The 17884-nt window shown below is 40.8% G+C and overlaps 1 protein-coding gene across 1 annotated transcript; it reads left to right on the plus strand.

The window, feature by feature from the left end:
* Positions 1–2883: 2883 nt before the first annotated feature.
* NTS (neurotensin) lies at positions 2884–17639 on the plus strand. The gene is made up of 4 exons (XM_053406229.1): positions 2884–3217; positions 8118–8179; positions 14960–15184; positions 17283–17639. Exons 1-4 carry the CDS (start codon positions 3148–3150, stop codon positions 17427–17429), a joined length of 504 nt encoding a protein of 167 aa, XP_053262204.1. The 5' UTR covers positions 2884–3147; the 3' UTR covers positions 17430–17639.
* The last annotated feature ends 245 nt before the right edge of the window (positions 17640–17884 follow it).

The raw sequence follows: 17884 nt of genomic DNA on the forward strand, positions 1-17884 counted from the left end.
AAAAATCCTATACAGGGCTGCCTCCAGATGGCTTGGGTGGTGGATAACTCCATCCTCTCCAACATTTCTCCAATGAAAACAGGGACATCCTAAGGAAAAGCGGGACATTCCAGGATCAAATCAGAAACCAGGATGGCTTCTGTAAATCTGGGACTGTCCCTGGAAAATAGGGATAATTGGAGGGTCTGTCATATGCACTGTCAAGCTGTGTGTGTGTAGAGGCCCCTGTTTGTGTGTTCATCTTGCACCCAGCTGGCATTGCCAGCTGATGATATCCCACTCTACACCCCATGCCAGAAAATGACTTTTCTTTCTGCAATGTTTTGTCACGACTGCCTACTTTCTTTTTGCCTTTTTTGAAAAGAACATTATCTACTTAGCAGCAAAACGACTACCTTCCAAAAGGAAAATAAAACTGCTTGAAGGGGTGTGTTTCCTGATGTTAAGAGTAAGCAGGTCTCTCTCACAGCATGTTTCTCTACAATACCCTTAGGCCTGGCTGCAATCTGAAACAGATATACTGCCGAGTAAAATGGGGCTTCCTTCTGAATAGACATGCAGAGAATTGCACTCTAAGACTGTGTATACACCATGCATTCAAAACACCCCTCTTAAAAAATCATGGAAACTGTAGATTTCCCCTTTCAGAGCTTAAATTTGAAACACCCTTAAGAAATTACAGTTCCCAGGTTTCTGAGGAAATATTTTTAAGATGTTCTTTAAATGCATGGTGCAAACTTCCCAAATCTCTGTCCTGTCTTCAGGAAGTAGAGTCTTGAAGGTGGGGTGGTGATGGAGGAATTACATTTGAAATCAATATTCTATTCAAGTTTTAGGCTGTAATTCTAACCACACTTACCTGGGAGTAAGCCCGGTTGAATATAATGGGACTTGCTTCTGAGTATGCATGACTCAGATTGCAGGCTATGCCATCATGTTCTTTTCCTATACCTGTTTATCCTCATCTTCACCATTAATGAAATCCATGTTTCATTTCTTGCTGAGTGATCATGTCCATTGCAGCATGCACTCCAAGCCAAGTAAGTTACGGCAGAAAATGCAAACAAACCTGAGAAATGTTTCACAAGCATGCCTTACACAGTCAATGATCTACCACACACTGAAGTCACCACTTGTCGTGTTGGTTTGTACAGTAAGCTCAATGGAGCAAAGTGTATTTTGACCACATGGAGGTTAGAGTTTTTCTCATACTTCCACTATGCCCCCTAATGGAAGAAAGGTAGATAGATGAATAAACTTGACTTATTATGCTAACCATGGCCAAGTGTATGTTCATTTCATTCATCTTCTGGGTCTACCTAATAATATCCTGTGCAATGTTCATATTAAATCATTCAACGATTCTTTACAAGCTTAGTTTTTGATTATTTTTCCCTCCTGAAGTATGAAGTTTGCATATTTTGATGTGCAACTGATTATGTTGAAAGAAACAAAGTCACATACATGTTTGTAAACCAATTTTTTAAATTAAATATCAGCAAGGGTGCAGTCCTATGCATACTTGCTTGTGAATAGGCCCCCTTCAACTTACTGGGGTTTCTTCTGGATAGACATGTAAAATTAACTGGACCACATATCGAAACAAACAAACAAACAAACAAACAAAATCCTTCCAGTAGCACCTTGGAGACCAACTAAGTTTGTTCTTGGTATGAGCTTTCGTGTGCATTCACACTTCATCAGATACACTGAAACAGAAGTCACCAGACCCTTATACAGTGGTACCTCTGGTTACGTACTTAATTTGTTCCAAAGGTCCGTTCTTAACCTGAAACTGTTCTTAACCTGAAGCACCACTTTAGCTAATGGGGCCTCCCACTGCTGCTGTGCTGCTGCTGCACGATTTCTGTTCTCATCCTGAAGCAAAGTTCTTAACCCGAGGTAATATTTCTGGGTTAGCGGAGTCTGTAACCTGAAGCATCTGTAACCCGAGGTACCACTGTATATAGTGAGAGGGTGGGGAGGGGTATTACTCAGAAGGGTGGTGGGAATGGGTGATTAGCTGATAGGTGTGGCAAACCAGTTGACGACTGTTAATGACTGCAATATGCCGATTGTATTCTTGTTCCCCTCCATCAAATACGTAAAATGATAACATTTTGAATACATTATCAGTGTATCCATCTTGGAATCTTTGATGAGATACATTTAAATATTATTGCACCTCATTGGGGACTGGGCCATTGATCCAGAAGAACCTGCTGGATCAGGCCAATGGCCCTTATAGTCCAGCATCCTGTTCACACAGTGGTCAGCCATTTGCCTATGGGGATTAGCATTTAAAATAATAGTAATTATACACACACACACAAACACACAAACACACACATTTAAAGGCAGCAATGCTTCAGAATACCAGTTGCTGGAAATCAGCAGAGGGGAAGAGTGCTCTTGTGTTCAGGTTTTGCTTGAGGGATCCCCACAGGCAACTGGCTGGCCACTGTGTGAACAGTTTGCTGGACTAGAAGGGCCATTATCCTGATCCAGGAGGCTCTTCTCATGTTCATAGGTTCAATGATCCAATTCCCAATGTGGCACAATATTATTTTATTTTATTTTATTATTGATTGATTGATTGATTGATTGATTGGAATAATGATGCTGGTACATCATACCTACCGGATAACTGTGTCACTACTTATATCGTCTAAGTCGCATAGGACATATGCATCACAGTTCGACTTTCTTGTTATTGTTGTTCCTCTTATCGCCCGATGCCTCCCGGTGTCCCTCTCCCTCTCTTTGCGTCAAGAAGCGCGGAGCGCAATTAACGAAGCGCGTCAGTTTCACTCCGGAGAAGGGGAGGGAGGCGAGGAAGGAGGAGCGGGCGAGTGGGTGGGTGGGTGTTTCATTAAAAGACAGTGGCTGTTATGCGTTTATGACATCAGCCCCCTCGCTTATATACTTAGGGAATGACCCAGAGCTCCCTTTATGGTCCAGACCTTCTGAAATCAGCTCAAGGCAGTAGGAAAGCCGAAGACCTCTCAACTCTCTCTCTCCCTCTCCCTCTCTCTTTCTCTCTTTTCCGTGCGTTTCCCTCCCTCTCTCCGCGTGTGTGTCTCCCTCTCTCGCTCACACAGCTTGTCCTTTCTTTGTACGGACTTTACTTTCTAGAGGGAAAGAAGCATGGCAAAACTGAGGATGCAGCTAGTGTGCGCGATGCTCCTGGCGCTCGCCTCCTGGAGCCTGTGCTCAGGTAAGTCCCGTTACTGCAGCCTCTCTCCGCAGGGCGAACGGCAAGGGGCGCCTCTTTTCGGGCTTGCCTCCCTCTCTGGCGAGGAGGAGGACGCGGGGCGATTTTATGCTAAGCTGGGAGAGCCGCATGCAGGGGAGTCTGCGTTGCGAAATGCCTAGTCAATCGCGAAATACTTGGCCAGTTTCAAAGATTGGGCGCTCAGCAGGGCGGATGCTGTGATGGAACCTCTCTCAGGAGGTGTCTAAACTCGGAGATTTATTGCAGTGTGCGTGTGCGCGCAAGACTAACATACAACTTTCAAGGGAGCGTGTGCGTGTGATTGCCAACGCGCGCGCGCTTTTCCTCTCTGCATCTGCTAAAAAAACGGACCAAATGTACCAAAATAAGTTCACTATAAGCTATCTTGATACAGTTGGTCCCATCGAGGAAGATTCATTCTAGGACTCTGAAAACTGATGAACCACACCTGAAACCGACTGAAAAATTCCTATGGCTTAATCCAGGCTTGGATAGGCTTGCCGTGCGCTCAGTTCTACACATGGAGAAAGAAGGTGATTCTAGATCAAAACTGAAAGAAGACCCTTTAATGTGAAACAAACAATAGATCAATTTTGAAGACAGGCAACTGGGCTCTGGTCCTCAGGTCTACTGTAAGTTTGCTGGCTAGTTTTAGGGCAAGTCACCTTTTTAACCTGTAATTCAGTTCTTTTTTGGTAAAATATAATGAGGAAAGTAATCTATCTCATAGGCTGTTGTGAGAACGAGGGTGCTTTCAGATGGGCACTTAATATTGTTAATGGGTTGTTCAAATATAAAAGGGTTATTGTCAACAGGTGGTGCACATATATGTGTGTACACACACACACACACACACACACACACACACAGTGCTATTTTTCTTGAAAAAGAGGTTCACTATGAAAACCTCCCTCGTTCTCTTAGAATGGCAATGGCACCCACCTTAGAGGTGCCAGAACTGAGTTCCCTGCATTTCCCCCAGAAAAAGCAAATCTTGATTAAGTGAGGTGGAGGTCGAATTGGGCTGCCATTTTGATACCTTGACATCTTATGGATGCCGTGAAAAGCATGCATACCCAGGGCACACCCATCCATAATCAACTCCTATCTGAAAGCACCCTGAATGGGATAAGAATGTATGGTTACTTGATTTGGCTCATAAGGTGAGGAATGGCTGCAAGGTAAAAGAGAAGGTTCTTTCTGAAACTTTGGGCAAGATTTCCTGAAAGGGCAAACTGCATCTTTCCAGTCTGTCCATAGCTGAAACTCATCAATGACATGATTGATTTCACATGAATTTAAAGGATCAGAAATAACTTTTCTCAATGAAAATGCGGGTTTAAATAAATGTAGCAGCAGATCACCATAAAGAAATAAAGAAAACATAGGGATATTTAATGCAAATATACTGCTTTAAATCAACTCTCCTCACCTCCCAAGAATTATCTTTTAGTAACTTGTACTTTGGAATATCATTTCCCATAATGAAAAAAGCTGCAGTGTGCCTAATGCAAAATGGTCTGATATTCCTATGATACACTAGGGTAAACCAAGTTCAAATCAAATGTACATGTGTTTCATGACTATTCATGAAATATTTCATGGAGTAAAGATGTATTTTGTATTCAGCTGCTTCATGTAGAGTTCAAAACTCTATGATACATGGTCCAAGACTAGAGCAAAAGTATTCCCAGTCTCATTTAAAATGCTTATGCCTTAAACCTTTGTATCTTTATGTGGATGTAGTGAAGTAGCAACCCAGAATCCAGTGCAGTTACAATGAAGGAATTCTTTTTTTAAATCAGTGAGGTTTAAAGTTAAACAACACTTCAATTTTTGTGTCATGCTGAACCCAATGAATCTTACTTTCAAAAACAGTGTTTAGGGGAGCACCTAACAGCTCTCTCCCTTTTTAAAATCAGTTTTTATCTCCCTTTTTATCAGTATATTGCATTTTCCTACCAGAAGAAATGTCAAAAGTACATAAACCATTGTTTAAGGGCTTTACAGATATTGGGTACTATAATAGCCCAGTTGATAACATGGATACTTTGATATAAACTGTTCTCATCCCAGTGTCAGAAACAGAGATTTCTCAACTTTTTAATTTTTTAAAATAAATTCTCTGTTACCAATTGTGCTGTTAAGTGTTAAGAAAGTTGTTTTAAGAAAAGTGGCATTTAGATCTACTTAAAACAGCAGGAGCTGTTTTCTTCAATGGCACAGCACTTCTCTTTTGCAAATGTTCTATTGCAATCCGCTGTTATTATAAAGCCAAGGGAACACTTATGCAAATATTCCATATTTCAATTTGAGAACATTGCTTTCCTTGTACTTGATCATCTCAAGCACAATCTAGTGATAAGTACTTTTAAATCCCACTGGATTCCAATGGGAAGTGCAAGCACTTGCCAGAAAGCTTTCATTAAAACCAGTGCAGTGCCTTAAGTTTGACAGAATCATACCAGTGATATCCATAGACAGTCCATAGAACATTGAATGATTGCCATAGAACTCACTGAGCTTTTAATCTGAATACTCAGATTTACATATTTATAGTTAGAACTGGACAACAAATGAAGTGGAACACAGCAGGGTAGCAAATACTACTACCATTCATCTCTTTAACCCTTAGGACATGATATGTCAAGTATGACATGAGGTTGAAGGTGACTCTATGTTTCAAAATCTGATTGTGATTTCATGGAATTAAAACAGAATGCTTTTCATACAGATTATAGTAGCAGTTCTCAAGTGTAACTATCATTTTCAGTTGTTATTAGCATCATTATTCTAATGTGCACATCTCTGAGTTGTTTTCACTTATTCTGGAGATATACAGTGGTACCTCAGGTTACATACACTTCAGGTTACAAACTCCGCTAGCCCAGAAATATTACCTTGGGTTAAGAACTTTGCTTCAGGATGAGAACAGAAATCGCGCGGCGGTGGCACGGCAGCAGTGGGAGGCCCCATTAGCTAAAGTGGTGCTTCAGGTTAAGAACAGTTTCAGGTCAAGAACGGACCTCCAGAATGGATTAAGTACGTAACCAGAGGTACCACTGTAGGCGCATAGTATTACTTTTGCCTAGATAGATATTTTCCCAGATCTTTCACAGTTCACCCATAATTTTTTTTGAAGGATTGTTTTTCCTTACAGGAAGATGCACACTAATACGATTTCTTAAATTCACTCACATGCCTATATAACCACATGTGAGAGCCAGTGGGGTGTAGTGGTTAAGAGTGGTAGACTTGTAATCTGGTGAACTGGGTTCGCTTCCCCGCTCCTCCACATGCAGCTGCTGTGTTACCTTGGGCTAGTCACATTTCTCTGAAGTCTCTCAGCCTCACACACCTCACAGAGTGTTTGTTGTGGGGGAGGAAGGGAAAGGAGATTGTTAACCGCTTTGAGACTCCATAGGTTAATGATAAAGCAGGATATCAAATCCAAACTCCTCTTCCTCCTCCTCCTCCTCCTCCTCCTCCTCCTCCTCCTCCTCCTCCTCCCTACCCCAATGTTCTTTGTTATTATACACCAAGTTGTCCAGATTCCTTCACTACAATATAACTGCCTACTTTGGGCAGCATTCTTTCAGCAATATCGTTTCTCATATGATTTGTATTGCAATCTAGCTCCATTAGAGATGATGAAAAAAATGTTGATTTTAAGCAGATGTGGCTTGCACCTATAAGCTGGCATCTGTCTGCCACTTATAATTTATACCATAGACCTATTAATAACACTATGCCAAAGATACTGTGTTCATTGTGTGAACTTAATACTGTAATAGATATGATCAACAGATTATTCTGTTTAAATTTTACTAGGTTAAATCATCATAAGTATTATTGGGTGGTTCCAACCAAGTCATTAGTTTTAATAAGTCCATTTCATTGTTGTTGTCAGCTACTGCTGCCCTTGGAAAAACCCTGTGGCAACATAATACTCCTTAAGTATCTTCATACATGTTTGTATATCTTGGCCCCTAATCCTAGTTATGACTTAAAACAGTTAATTATTAAATTTTATTGCTATCAATGGCACAGTGATCTTGATCTTATTCATATTTATTTAGAGAGAAGTCCCAGTACTTTCAATGAAACTCAATCTCAATAATTGTGTATAGGGTTGCAGCCTTAGCCACAGCAAACCATAGCTGCATTGGGGCCAAATGAACTTAGTTGCTCTTCTCCTTCCTCTCTTGGAATGCAATAAATTTCCCCCTGCAATTCAGTGTTGAAATAAATTACTTCTTATTCATGGATCGGTCCTCCAGACTTATCCTTCCCTTGGGGAAAAAGGGGGGAAAGAACTTCAAGACTTGCTAGCATGCTAGTATAGCGGTCACCTATGTTAGCAGAAAACTCTAAACCCCATTGGAACCATAAATCTCTTACTGTTCTAGTCACGTGGAGCCATACATACAAACTCACTGAATATGGAATGTTTATTGTGAAAAGTGTCCTTTCTGCCAAAAAAAGGTTCAACGCTATTTGACCTCTTGGATTTAAATATTTTCAGGATGTGCCTCTGGGTAAATGTAGTAGGAACTTAAAATAATTAAGTCATTAAACCTACCCCCCCATCCCAAAGAATCAATGGGTTCTGAGCCCTAAAATGGTGGTGGAGCCCTAAAAAGTTGCAGTGGACCAATAATAAGCTGCTTTCATGACTGAGCTGCACTTTTCCAGAGAGAGAGAGAGACTGCATAAATCAGGGAATGTGTATTAAAGAACAAACCACTTGCCAAGCATTTATTTTAGCCAGTGCTTAACCCTAAAATCCCTTTAAAGGATATTCCTAAATCCTATGTGTTGAAACCGAAATGCTAGTGATTTATAATGAAATAGCAAACATATGTTTCTGATTAACTCGCAGATTCAGAAGAGGAAATGAAAGCCTTAGAAGCTGATTTATTGACCAATATGTATACATCAAAGGTAATGTTTTCCCCCTTTTTGCCACAGAATGCATGAATTCTCAAACATATTTGTTTTAGCATACAATCATAAAACCACAGTTTTACAATATTCTATACAAGGTATTGTGCAAAAATTCTCTTCAATTTCAAAGACAGTAGAAAACCAAAATGTGAAGGGATAGTGAAAAATTGATGTTTTCTCAGCTGAACTGTTGATACACGTACTGAACAGCCAGCATGGAATTATGGCCTGAGGTACATTTATTTGAGGAAGATATATTCCTGGGCAGAATATACCTGATGAAAGTTAAGGTAACATAAAATCAAATAATGATTTTGAAAAGGTGTGCAATTAGCATATCAAGCCAGTGAAAATCCATCCCAAGAACTGCTAGTTTTATCCATTTTTAGTGAACCACAAATTGACAGAAAAATTACTTCCATGGCATGAAATCAGTGAATGATGGTTCCTTCATTTTGAGGATATTGTATCCTTCATGTTTGGTCTCAAATGGATGGCCTCAGGATCCCACAGGTGACATATCAAAATGTGGAACATATGGTTTGACAGGCAGGTAGCCAAAGAAAGGATACCCAAGTAATATCTCCTTAACGTAAGCGAATAGTTAATGCTTTGCCATCGCAAGATTTATTGCACAGGTTAAAAGCAGGATCTTTGAGACACAAATGGTTATCCCCCCACTCCAAAAGAAAACTTAATCTAAATTTTAATCTAAATTTTGGCAAGCTATAGTCAGTATTACCATTTTCCAAGTCTTTCACCTGAAATCCATATGATCAGGACCTTTGTCTTTGCTGGATCAAATGATTGCAGTCTTGTGGCCTTGGTAGAAATAGCATTTGTGCTGCTATTACTAATTGCTCTAAAAGAGTTCTCTAATATAATTGGGGGGGGGAGAGATTCTCTCACTCTCACTCTCTCTCTCTCTCACACACACACACATGAGCCACAGGGTTGTGTTTTGTTAGGATGATGCCTCAGCAAAATACTTTTTCTTTGTTAAACTGGGTGATACCTTGGAGGAAAATTTAGACTAATCCTTACTGGAAGACATGATCAAAGGCATCAAAAGGCAATATACACTCTCACCTATGGCTAAAAGAGTCTTCACACTGAAGTGAAGCATAGAAGATGGGAGCCTGTGGTCCTCCAAATGTTTTTAGACTAGAACTCCCATCATGTCTTATTATTGGTGATGTTGGTTGTGATTGACATTAGTTGGAGGCCACAGGCTCCCCAGCTCAGTTATACACGGTTGCTGAGGCATTAGCAGCTGCTCTAAATTGCCAGGGAAAAGTATAAAACAGACAGAAAACATGAATATTTATATATGGGGAAGGGGAGACAACCAAAGAACCTTTCTGACACAAAAATGAGCAAATTGGTTTCAACAAAAAGAGATGCAAGTGCAAACTGAAGTTGTGTGGACCCATAAAGACAAACAGATTTATTGTGGCATAAACTTCCATGGGCGGCTCTAGTCATTAAGCCTAGTCTTCAAGGTGACTCATGACTTTTTGTCTGCGTTTGCTACAGCAGACTAACTCAGCTAACCCCCTTTCGGATTTATAACAAAGGGAATTGCTGGCACTTTTTAATTTAGATATTTGAAAGTGGAATGACAAATACATCATTACTTCTGATGTACATGCTTTTTCCTTCCCTGGGCCACCACCGCCTACTGTCACCTCAAACAGGTTTTTGAAGGCCAAACTCTCCAAAGCCTGTTGAACATAAATGATGGTGGGCTGAACTCTGGCACTCTGGCAACTATGGATCTAACAATCTACCAACAGCTATCTGAAATAGCAATCATCTAATTCCCCACCCTCTTTTACTCTGATAAAATACGTGGATAGCACATCGGTAAAGCATACCAGAGGATGGCATTAATGAGGCAAACCTTTTCTTCTGGTTTGTGTGATATCCTTTGGGATGAATTATCATGGCTAGGTTCACAACCCATCCAATGGCCTCAAACTGAACAGCATAAAGGGATGAAGAGAAATAAACATGAAAGAAAACAGAGTGCTACAAACCTCAGGACTGAGCAACAAAGTATCCAACTGCCATGCTGCCTCAATTTTGAACATTTTAAAAAAAATAATTCAGAAATCTTAAATTTATTTCTGGCATGGTGCATGCACTTTTGTGAATGCTTCATTTCTTTTTCTTTTTTTCTCTTTTTAAATTAGTGTTCTCCTGTGATGAAACGATTCCCTGGACAGGGTTTTTCTCTTGTTTTGAAAGCCAGATCTCTTGCATGCATCGTTCAGCAAATTGCTGCACAACTCTTGAAAACTTCACACCCTGATTCTCTTTAGGGCTTCTTCAGATGATGTGTTTATTGAGCATTCATCCCAGTTTGCTAGTGCAAAGCATATGCAGAGGTTAAATTATGGTCTCCCATTCAGAGCTTTCATCCTGCTTCATATGTCATTTCATTACTCATTAATTCATCACACACTGTCCAGTGCAATTCGTTTTTGCTCTCCTAACTTCAAAAAGTGGTTTGGTTATTATTAATATTTTTAAAAAAGGTTTTGTTGAGCAACATAGCCCATTCAATCCACTTCAATTGAGCAAGCCTAAATCTCTGAATCCTTCCCACAAAATAGTTACTTTCTGGAGGTACCATTATTTTTCATTCATTCATTTTCATGGGGAGCCTGCTTGTCCCTCCAGATGTTGTTGGGCTCCAACTCCTATCAGCCATAGAAAGAAGGTCCAAGGATCAAGGACAATAGGAGTTCTAGACCAGTAATCTGGAGGGCAGTAAACCCATAAGAATAGCCTGCTGGAGCAAGACAATGATCCTGCAAGGCCTCTCCTCTTCCCAGAGGGGAGGGGTTGTGAGTGGGAGCAGCTTCCTGCAGCAGCAGGGAGGCGTATTTGGCTCCCTGTTTCTGATTTGCCCCACTGCTGCGACAAAGCCCTTCAGCCAGCCAATAGGGCTGGCTGGTGGGTGGGGTTAGCTATATTTAAGCAGCCGTGGCAGCGCTCTGTCCCCAGTCTATTCCTGCTTGCATCTCCCGCCCTCCTTCCCTTTAGGTCAGTTTCCTCTGTGTATTGACCTTGCTATGGACTTCGGTTGGTTGCCTTGGTTGCCCAAAGGACCTGGTAGGACTTTTTTATCCATTTAGCAAATTGGCACCAGCCTCTTGGTTTTTTCGCCTACCGCATAGCAACTTGTCACAACTTTCTGGTATTTGTGGTTAGGCATTGGAATATGTGTACTGTGTTGGAGGATTGGGCATGCCCATCATCTACCCCTCCTCTTTTGGGTATTCCATTAAAGGAATCCGGCGGTCGTGGATCCTGTCAGATGCCCTGCTGTTGGCTAGGGCCATGGCACAACCCCCGGTGACATCATGGGGAAGCTTCCAGTTGTATTTGCATCAACAAGCTCCTCCCACTGGTTGTTAACCCTGAAATGACTCCCTGCTGAGCAGGGTGGAGTCATGTATTGCTGTTTTATCCAATGCCTAAGCCAATACTACTCACATGATGTAACCAATAAAGATGTGGCCTTATTTTGCCGATTAACCAAAAATAATGTGTCTTTGTTTCTTATTATAATCCTATGCGGGTGGCAGGTCTTCGACTCACAACCTGTCCTCGCAGTGGCCAACCAGCTGCCTGTGGGAAACCAGTGAGCAAAATAAGACCACGGAAGCATGCTCCTGCCCCATGGTTTCCAGCAACTGGTATCTGGAAGCATTGTTGCTGCCAGCTGTGGAGGTAGAGCAAGCAAGCATGGCTAGTAGCCACTGATAGTCCACGAATTTGTCTCATTCTCTTTTAATGCCATCAAAGTTGGTGGCCATTGCTGCCTTCTAGGGGAGTGAGTTCAATAGTTTGACTAGACGCTGCATGAAGATGTAGTTGCTTTTATTTCTCCTGAATTTTCTAACATTCAACTTCGTTGGATTTCCACACATTCTAGTGTTATAGAAGAGGGACAAAAGCTTTCCTCTAGTCACTTTCTCCATACCAAGCATAATTTTATAAACTTCGTTCATGTTGCCTCTTGCTTGCTTTTTTCTCTGAACTAAAAAGTCACAAATGCCGCAGTCTTTCTTGACAGGGGATTCCTTCATCCCCTTTGGTTACCATTTTGGTTACCCATCCTTGCTTTGGATCATCAAAGTCAGCAGCTGTTGCCTTAAGAGTGCTTACCTGAGCATTCAGGGTTGTATCCAGCTAAGCAGATAGAGCAAGCCCACTGAAAGTAATGAATCCATTATCATCATATCCAATAACTTCAATCTGTCAGTTCTGCATGGAACAAGCACTGGATACAAACCCCCTGCAAAACAGAGATGTATATGAGTACCTTAATAATTGTTCATGCTCAATAAAAAAATATCATTTAGATGAAATCCTAAACAATCTTTCAGAAGACCAGGCTTTGCCACTTTTTTTGTTTTGCTTCCTGGAACCATCTGTTATTGCATCCCGGTAATTAAGTTGTCAAACGATCCTGCAAGGCTTGGACAGGTTCAGTTCCAAAGTAACCTTGCTTCAAAATGTCTTTCTTAATTAATTAAAATTGTCACTTCATGGGTAAAAGAAATTCAGGGAGGTCTTGACTGCAATTTCAAAACAAAACTTTGATAAATTTAATATTGGTGAGATGAAAAGGCTCAGTTTGTAGGATGTGTAGATCACAGAGTGGGTGCAGTCAGGCTGTCAGAAGCCATGGATCATTTTAGAGGGGATCATTGTCTTAAAAGAGGCACTACTGGATCTTAGAAAGAATCCTGAATATGTGGATTTAATCACATAATGTATTTCAGTTTTCCATTGTGGATATTGTGATGACAAAAATAATAGATTAAATAAACACAAGCTTTTTGTGATACTATATAGAAAACACACTCATTTATGTCTGGTAAAGGTAAAGGTACCCCTGCCCGTACGGGCCAGTCTTGACAGACTCTAGGGTTGTGCGCTCATCTCACTCTATAGGCCGGGAGCCAGCGCTGTCCGCAGACACTTCCGGGTCACGTGGCCAGTGTGACGAAGCTACTCTGGTGAGCCAGAGTCGCACACAGAAATGCCGTTTACCTTCCCGCTAGTAAGCGGTCCCTATTTATCTACTTGCACCCGGGGGTGCTTTCGAACTGCTAGGTTGGCAGGCGCTGGGACCGAACTACGGGAGCGCACCCCGCCACGGGGATTCGAACCGCCGACCATGCGATCGGCAAGTCCTAGGCACTGAGGTTTTACCCACAGCGCCACCCGCGTCCCTTTTATGTCTGCTAGCAAGTTTCAATCCTTCATCCTACAAATGAAGGGACAAAGGAAGATGTGGGAAACCTGTGGTCCTCTAGAAGTTGTTGGATTCCAACTCCCGTCAGTCCTGGCCACCATGGCCCAAGGTCAGGGATAATGAGAGCTTAGCAGCATCCAGAGGGCCACATATACACCATCCCTAATTTATATGTACAAAGAAAAGAAATTCTGAATGTTAGAAGTAAGCTTTCCACTTTGAAAAATCTCTTAAGGCTCTCTTGAATTGTCACTTATCCAACAGCACAGATGTAACAAGGTTTATTTTAACTGGCAAAATAGCAGAAGTCTGGGGAAATGTTTTGCATTTGGAGCCAACAATTCAGTGTCTGTACATCCATGGTGGAAAATTGCTCGATAGAATGAAAGTACTCTAGAGAAAGAATTGTATCTTTTTTCCAAAGTAATTAACAAAATTAGTTACAAAGTGTTAATGAGCTGACAAAAAAACCTTCCCAGTGTAGTAAAAGTGAAGTGTTTTGATGTTAACACACTTTCCTCATTTGCATTCTTAAATGCAAGGAACATTGTTTAGGTAAGCAGTGAAGGTGAGACTGACTAAAACAGAAAAACTGGTGATCCGTAATCGAAATGTCATGCTCAAAGCGGGAGAGGTGGCTCATCTGTAAGTGATGGAACTTAGAAGTTCTCCAGATAAAATGCATCCAGTATTAAAACAGCCAAAGTTTACCTGAGTTACTTAAGGGATTCATCGCTATTTACAAAGCACAAAGACTTTGTAAATAATGTCCAAACCAACCTTAGAGCTATCAGGATCCAGGTAACATTTTTAAGAAGCATCAGCAGAAATGTAGATATTCAAGATATGATTAAAAGTTAAGGACACTGGATTGTAACCATTTCATTTCTACTCAAATTACACCTATGAAAAATCTATATCCATTCACTTCAATAGGTTGACTCTGAGTATGACTGGCATTGAATACAACCATAAGCTCAGATCACTCAAAGACTGAGCAATGACAGTTGGGAGTGGACAGGCCTAGGAGGTAGATATTTGATTAACTGCCCCTGACTGGGTTGGGAAGATGAACCCTATAATTTTTTTTCATGTATGCTATCACTAGCATGCCATCATTTTGGCCCAGATGGTGAGCTTAACAAGCTGCCAGGATCTAGAGCTTTGTGAGTATCACTGTGACTCTCAGAATCAAGGGAAATGAAATTCTGATATGCTGAGAAGCATCTCTAACCTTGTGTCAGCTTGCAGCCTGAATGACAGCTGCTGAATCTGCGCTATATAGGCAGGGTGGATGGCAGAACAGAATAGCAGGCAAAACCTAATCCTCACAGTTAAACCTTCAGCCTCCTGTGACATATGAAGCACTTCTTAGCATACAGGAACAACAGCTACATGGAAGCCTGAGAGCACATTCAAAAACCTTATTCTGTTATTCAAGTGGCACTATCTACTGATAACAGGCAAGAACATCTGACATGCTGTGCCTGTTGATCTTTCAGATAAACAAGGCGAAGCCTCCTCAGTGGAAAATGACCCTTCTAAATATCTGTGACCTCATCAGCAACATAAACAACCAGGAAGAGGATGTGGGTGATGTTGAAGAAGAAGACCTCCTGTCAAGAAGACAGTTTCCCTCTACTCTTGATGGCTCTAGTTTGGAAGCATTGTTGACATTGTACCAGCTTCAGAAAGTCTGCCACAGCAGAACCTTTCAGCACTGGGAGGTAAGTCAAATCATGCTGGGAACCCAAGTTTTGCTTTACTTTGATCATATTACTATGAAAAAACATTTTTATTCATACAGTGCACAGATGAAATTATTTGTGTGTTTTTAAATGTTAAACAACAACTGATGAACTCCTTTTACCGGTCCACAATAGAAAGTGTCCTTTCATATTGTATCACAGTGTGGTATGCTGGCCTGACAGCCACAGACAGAAAGTCTCTACAAAGGGTGGTGAATAAAGCACATGGTATCATGGGCTGTCCCCTGAGTCCGCTAGATGACATTGCAAGGGATTGTTGCCTTAGGAGAGTGAGAAAAATTCTCAGGGATGACTCACACCCCAGCCATCACCTCTTTAATCTTCTACCCTTGGGCAGGAGATATAGAAGTATAATCAGCTGTACCAACAGGCTAAAAAATAGCTTCTATCTGTGGACTGTTAGGCTGTTGAACGAAAAATAACATAGTGAAATTGACTTGTGAGGTGGTGTGTTGTTTGATAAGAGATTGAGTGCTTGGGGTGGGGAGGGAGGCTCATTTAATTTCATTGTACACAGGCTGTACAATGACAATAAAGCTATTATTATTCTTTTCCAGTTAGCAAGCTATTGAATGAAGACCGCCCATAGTTTAACAGGTCTTCAGGCTCGTATTTTTATTCCTTGATTAGGAATGTCATAGATTTATTCCTAAATGATGAAGGAAATTGTATTGGACCCAGTCTTGCCCTTAAACCTCAGAGTCTGACTTCTGAAGCACAGTATGCTAAGTAATACTTTAAAAGACAAGGCATTAAAAAAGTACGAAGTCCCATCTCCTTGACTACTGCAAATCCCCAACTAGTTCCCATACATCTAGAAATAGATGGAAAGAGTTCAAAAGGAGAGGGAGTGCAGGTAACATCCAGTCAGTCTTTATTTCTGCATGCAATACTTTTCTGATCCTTAGGACACGAAGGGTATTATTTTATTATTATTCATTTCACTTCTATACAGCTTTCTATTTTTAAGGGGGGAGGGAATCTCAAACCAGTTTACAAGACATTAAAACATCAAATAAAACAATCCAGAATAAAACATTCAAATATTGGAAGTAAGTCAGATATAAATTATACATTCAAAACAAGACAATTAACAGGAAACTAAAATATTTTCTTAAATATTTCAAATGATTTCTCCAGTTGGAGTTGGGGGGGGACCCCAATTGGGTAATGGGAGTTGTTGGGGAAAGCTGGTGTAATTGTTCACTCATGTTGACAATTCTATAGTAATTGATTAGCTCATATTACACGGTATTAACTTTAGGCAGCATAGATGATGATAATAATAATAATAATAATAATAATAATAATAATAATAATAATAATAATATTTTATTTATACCCCGCCCTCCCCAGCCAAGGCCGGGCTCAGAGCGGCTTACAAGCAATAATAAAAACAAGAAGAATGATTACAACTTAAAAACAAAAATAAAATACAACATTAAAATAATGGAACATAAAAATATTAAAATGTAGCCTCATTGCAGGAGGAGAAGGAAAAGAAAAAAGAAAGAGAGGGAGGGAGGGAATCAAATTGGCTCCAAGCCAAAGGCCAGGCAGAACAACTCTGTCTTACAGGCCCTGCGGAAAGAAATCAGATCCTGCAGGGCCCTGGTCTCATGAGGCAGAGCGTTCCACCAGTTGAAAAGGCCCTGGCTCTGGTTGAAGCCAATCTAACTTCCTTAGGGCCTGGGACCACTAGGGTGTTGTTATTTATGGACCTTGAGGCTCTCCGTGGGGCATACCAGGAGAGGCGGTCCCGTAGGTACGAGGGTCCTAGGCCATGAAGGGCTTTAAAGGTCAAAAGCAGCACCTTAAATCTGACCCTGTACTCCACCGGGAGCCAGTGCAGCTTGAAAAGCACTGGTGAATATGCTCCCATGGCAAAGACCCCGTGAGGAGCCTCGCTGCAGCATTCTGTACCCGCTGGAGTTTCTGGGACAGCTTCAAGGGCTGAAGATAGATAGATGATAGATAGATATGATTCAGATGTGCTCCTCTCACCAAAAATCCATAGGAAAACAATGATTCCATATTATCTTGTTATTACCAACAGTTACTTCAGCAAGATGTTTATGACCCTGAAAATGCAAGCCAAGATAAAGATCTGATGAAGAGGAAAACTCCTTACATTCTGAAACGGCAACTGCACGTCAACAAAGCCCGACGACCATACATACTGAAGAGGAGTTCATATTACTGACTCAGCAGTTAAAGTAGTGTTTATTTAGTTTCTAAGTAACTGTGCTTTATGGTTACCTTATTTCAACCTTAAATCTTATTTGTGTGGAAAATAGATTATGGAAAGTGACTGTGTCTTTCTTGCCACTGTTGTTTCTTGGTTGTGATTTTTTTCCTACTTAAAATTCATTGGAATAATACATTTGAAAATAAATCTAGTTTCTAAGCATTATGCATTGTACACCACTGAGAATTTTGAAGAGTTGGCAACATTGTTTACTCTGTGATACACAATCCTTTCAGCAAGTAGAAGAGCATAGTTGTATAAAGCCTTTCAAGGATATTTCATAATTCAAGCCATGTTGAATTATCCATAGTTATTACACAAGTAAATTGCAATATAAAACATTTTGACATTCATGATGATGAGTTATTCCATCAGTTACTATAGAATGCTTATTAATAAATTCATAACAC

The sequence above is a fragment of the Podarcis raffonei genome, chromosome 10 (assembly GCF_027172205.1).
Source record: "Podarcis raffonei isolate rPodRaf1 chromosome 10, rPodRaf1.pri, whole genome shotgun sequence".
Classification (NCBI taxonomy): domain Eukaryota; kingdom Metazoa; phylum Chordata; class Lepidosauria; order Squamata; family Lacertidae; genus Podarcis; species Podarcis raffonei.

Bases quoted from the DNA above. Each gene is read 5' to 3' on its own strand.
- NTS (XM_053406229.1), top strand. From the start codon at position 3,148: ATGGCAAAACTGAGGATGCAGCTAGTGTGCGCGATGCTCCTGGCGCTC. The intron at 8,180-14,959 runs GTAATGTTTTCC...TTGATCTTTCAG, and splicing joins CCAATATGTATACATCAAAG to ATAAACAAGGCGAAGCCTCC. The intron at 15,185-17,282 runs GTAAGTCAAATC...TATTACCAACAG, and splicing joins GAACCTTTCAGCACTGGGAG to TTACTTCAGCAAGATGTTTA.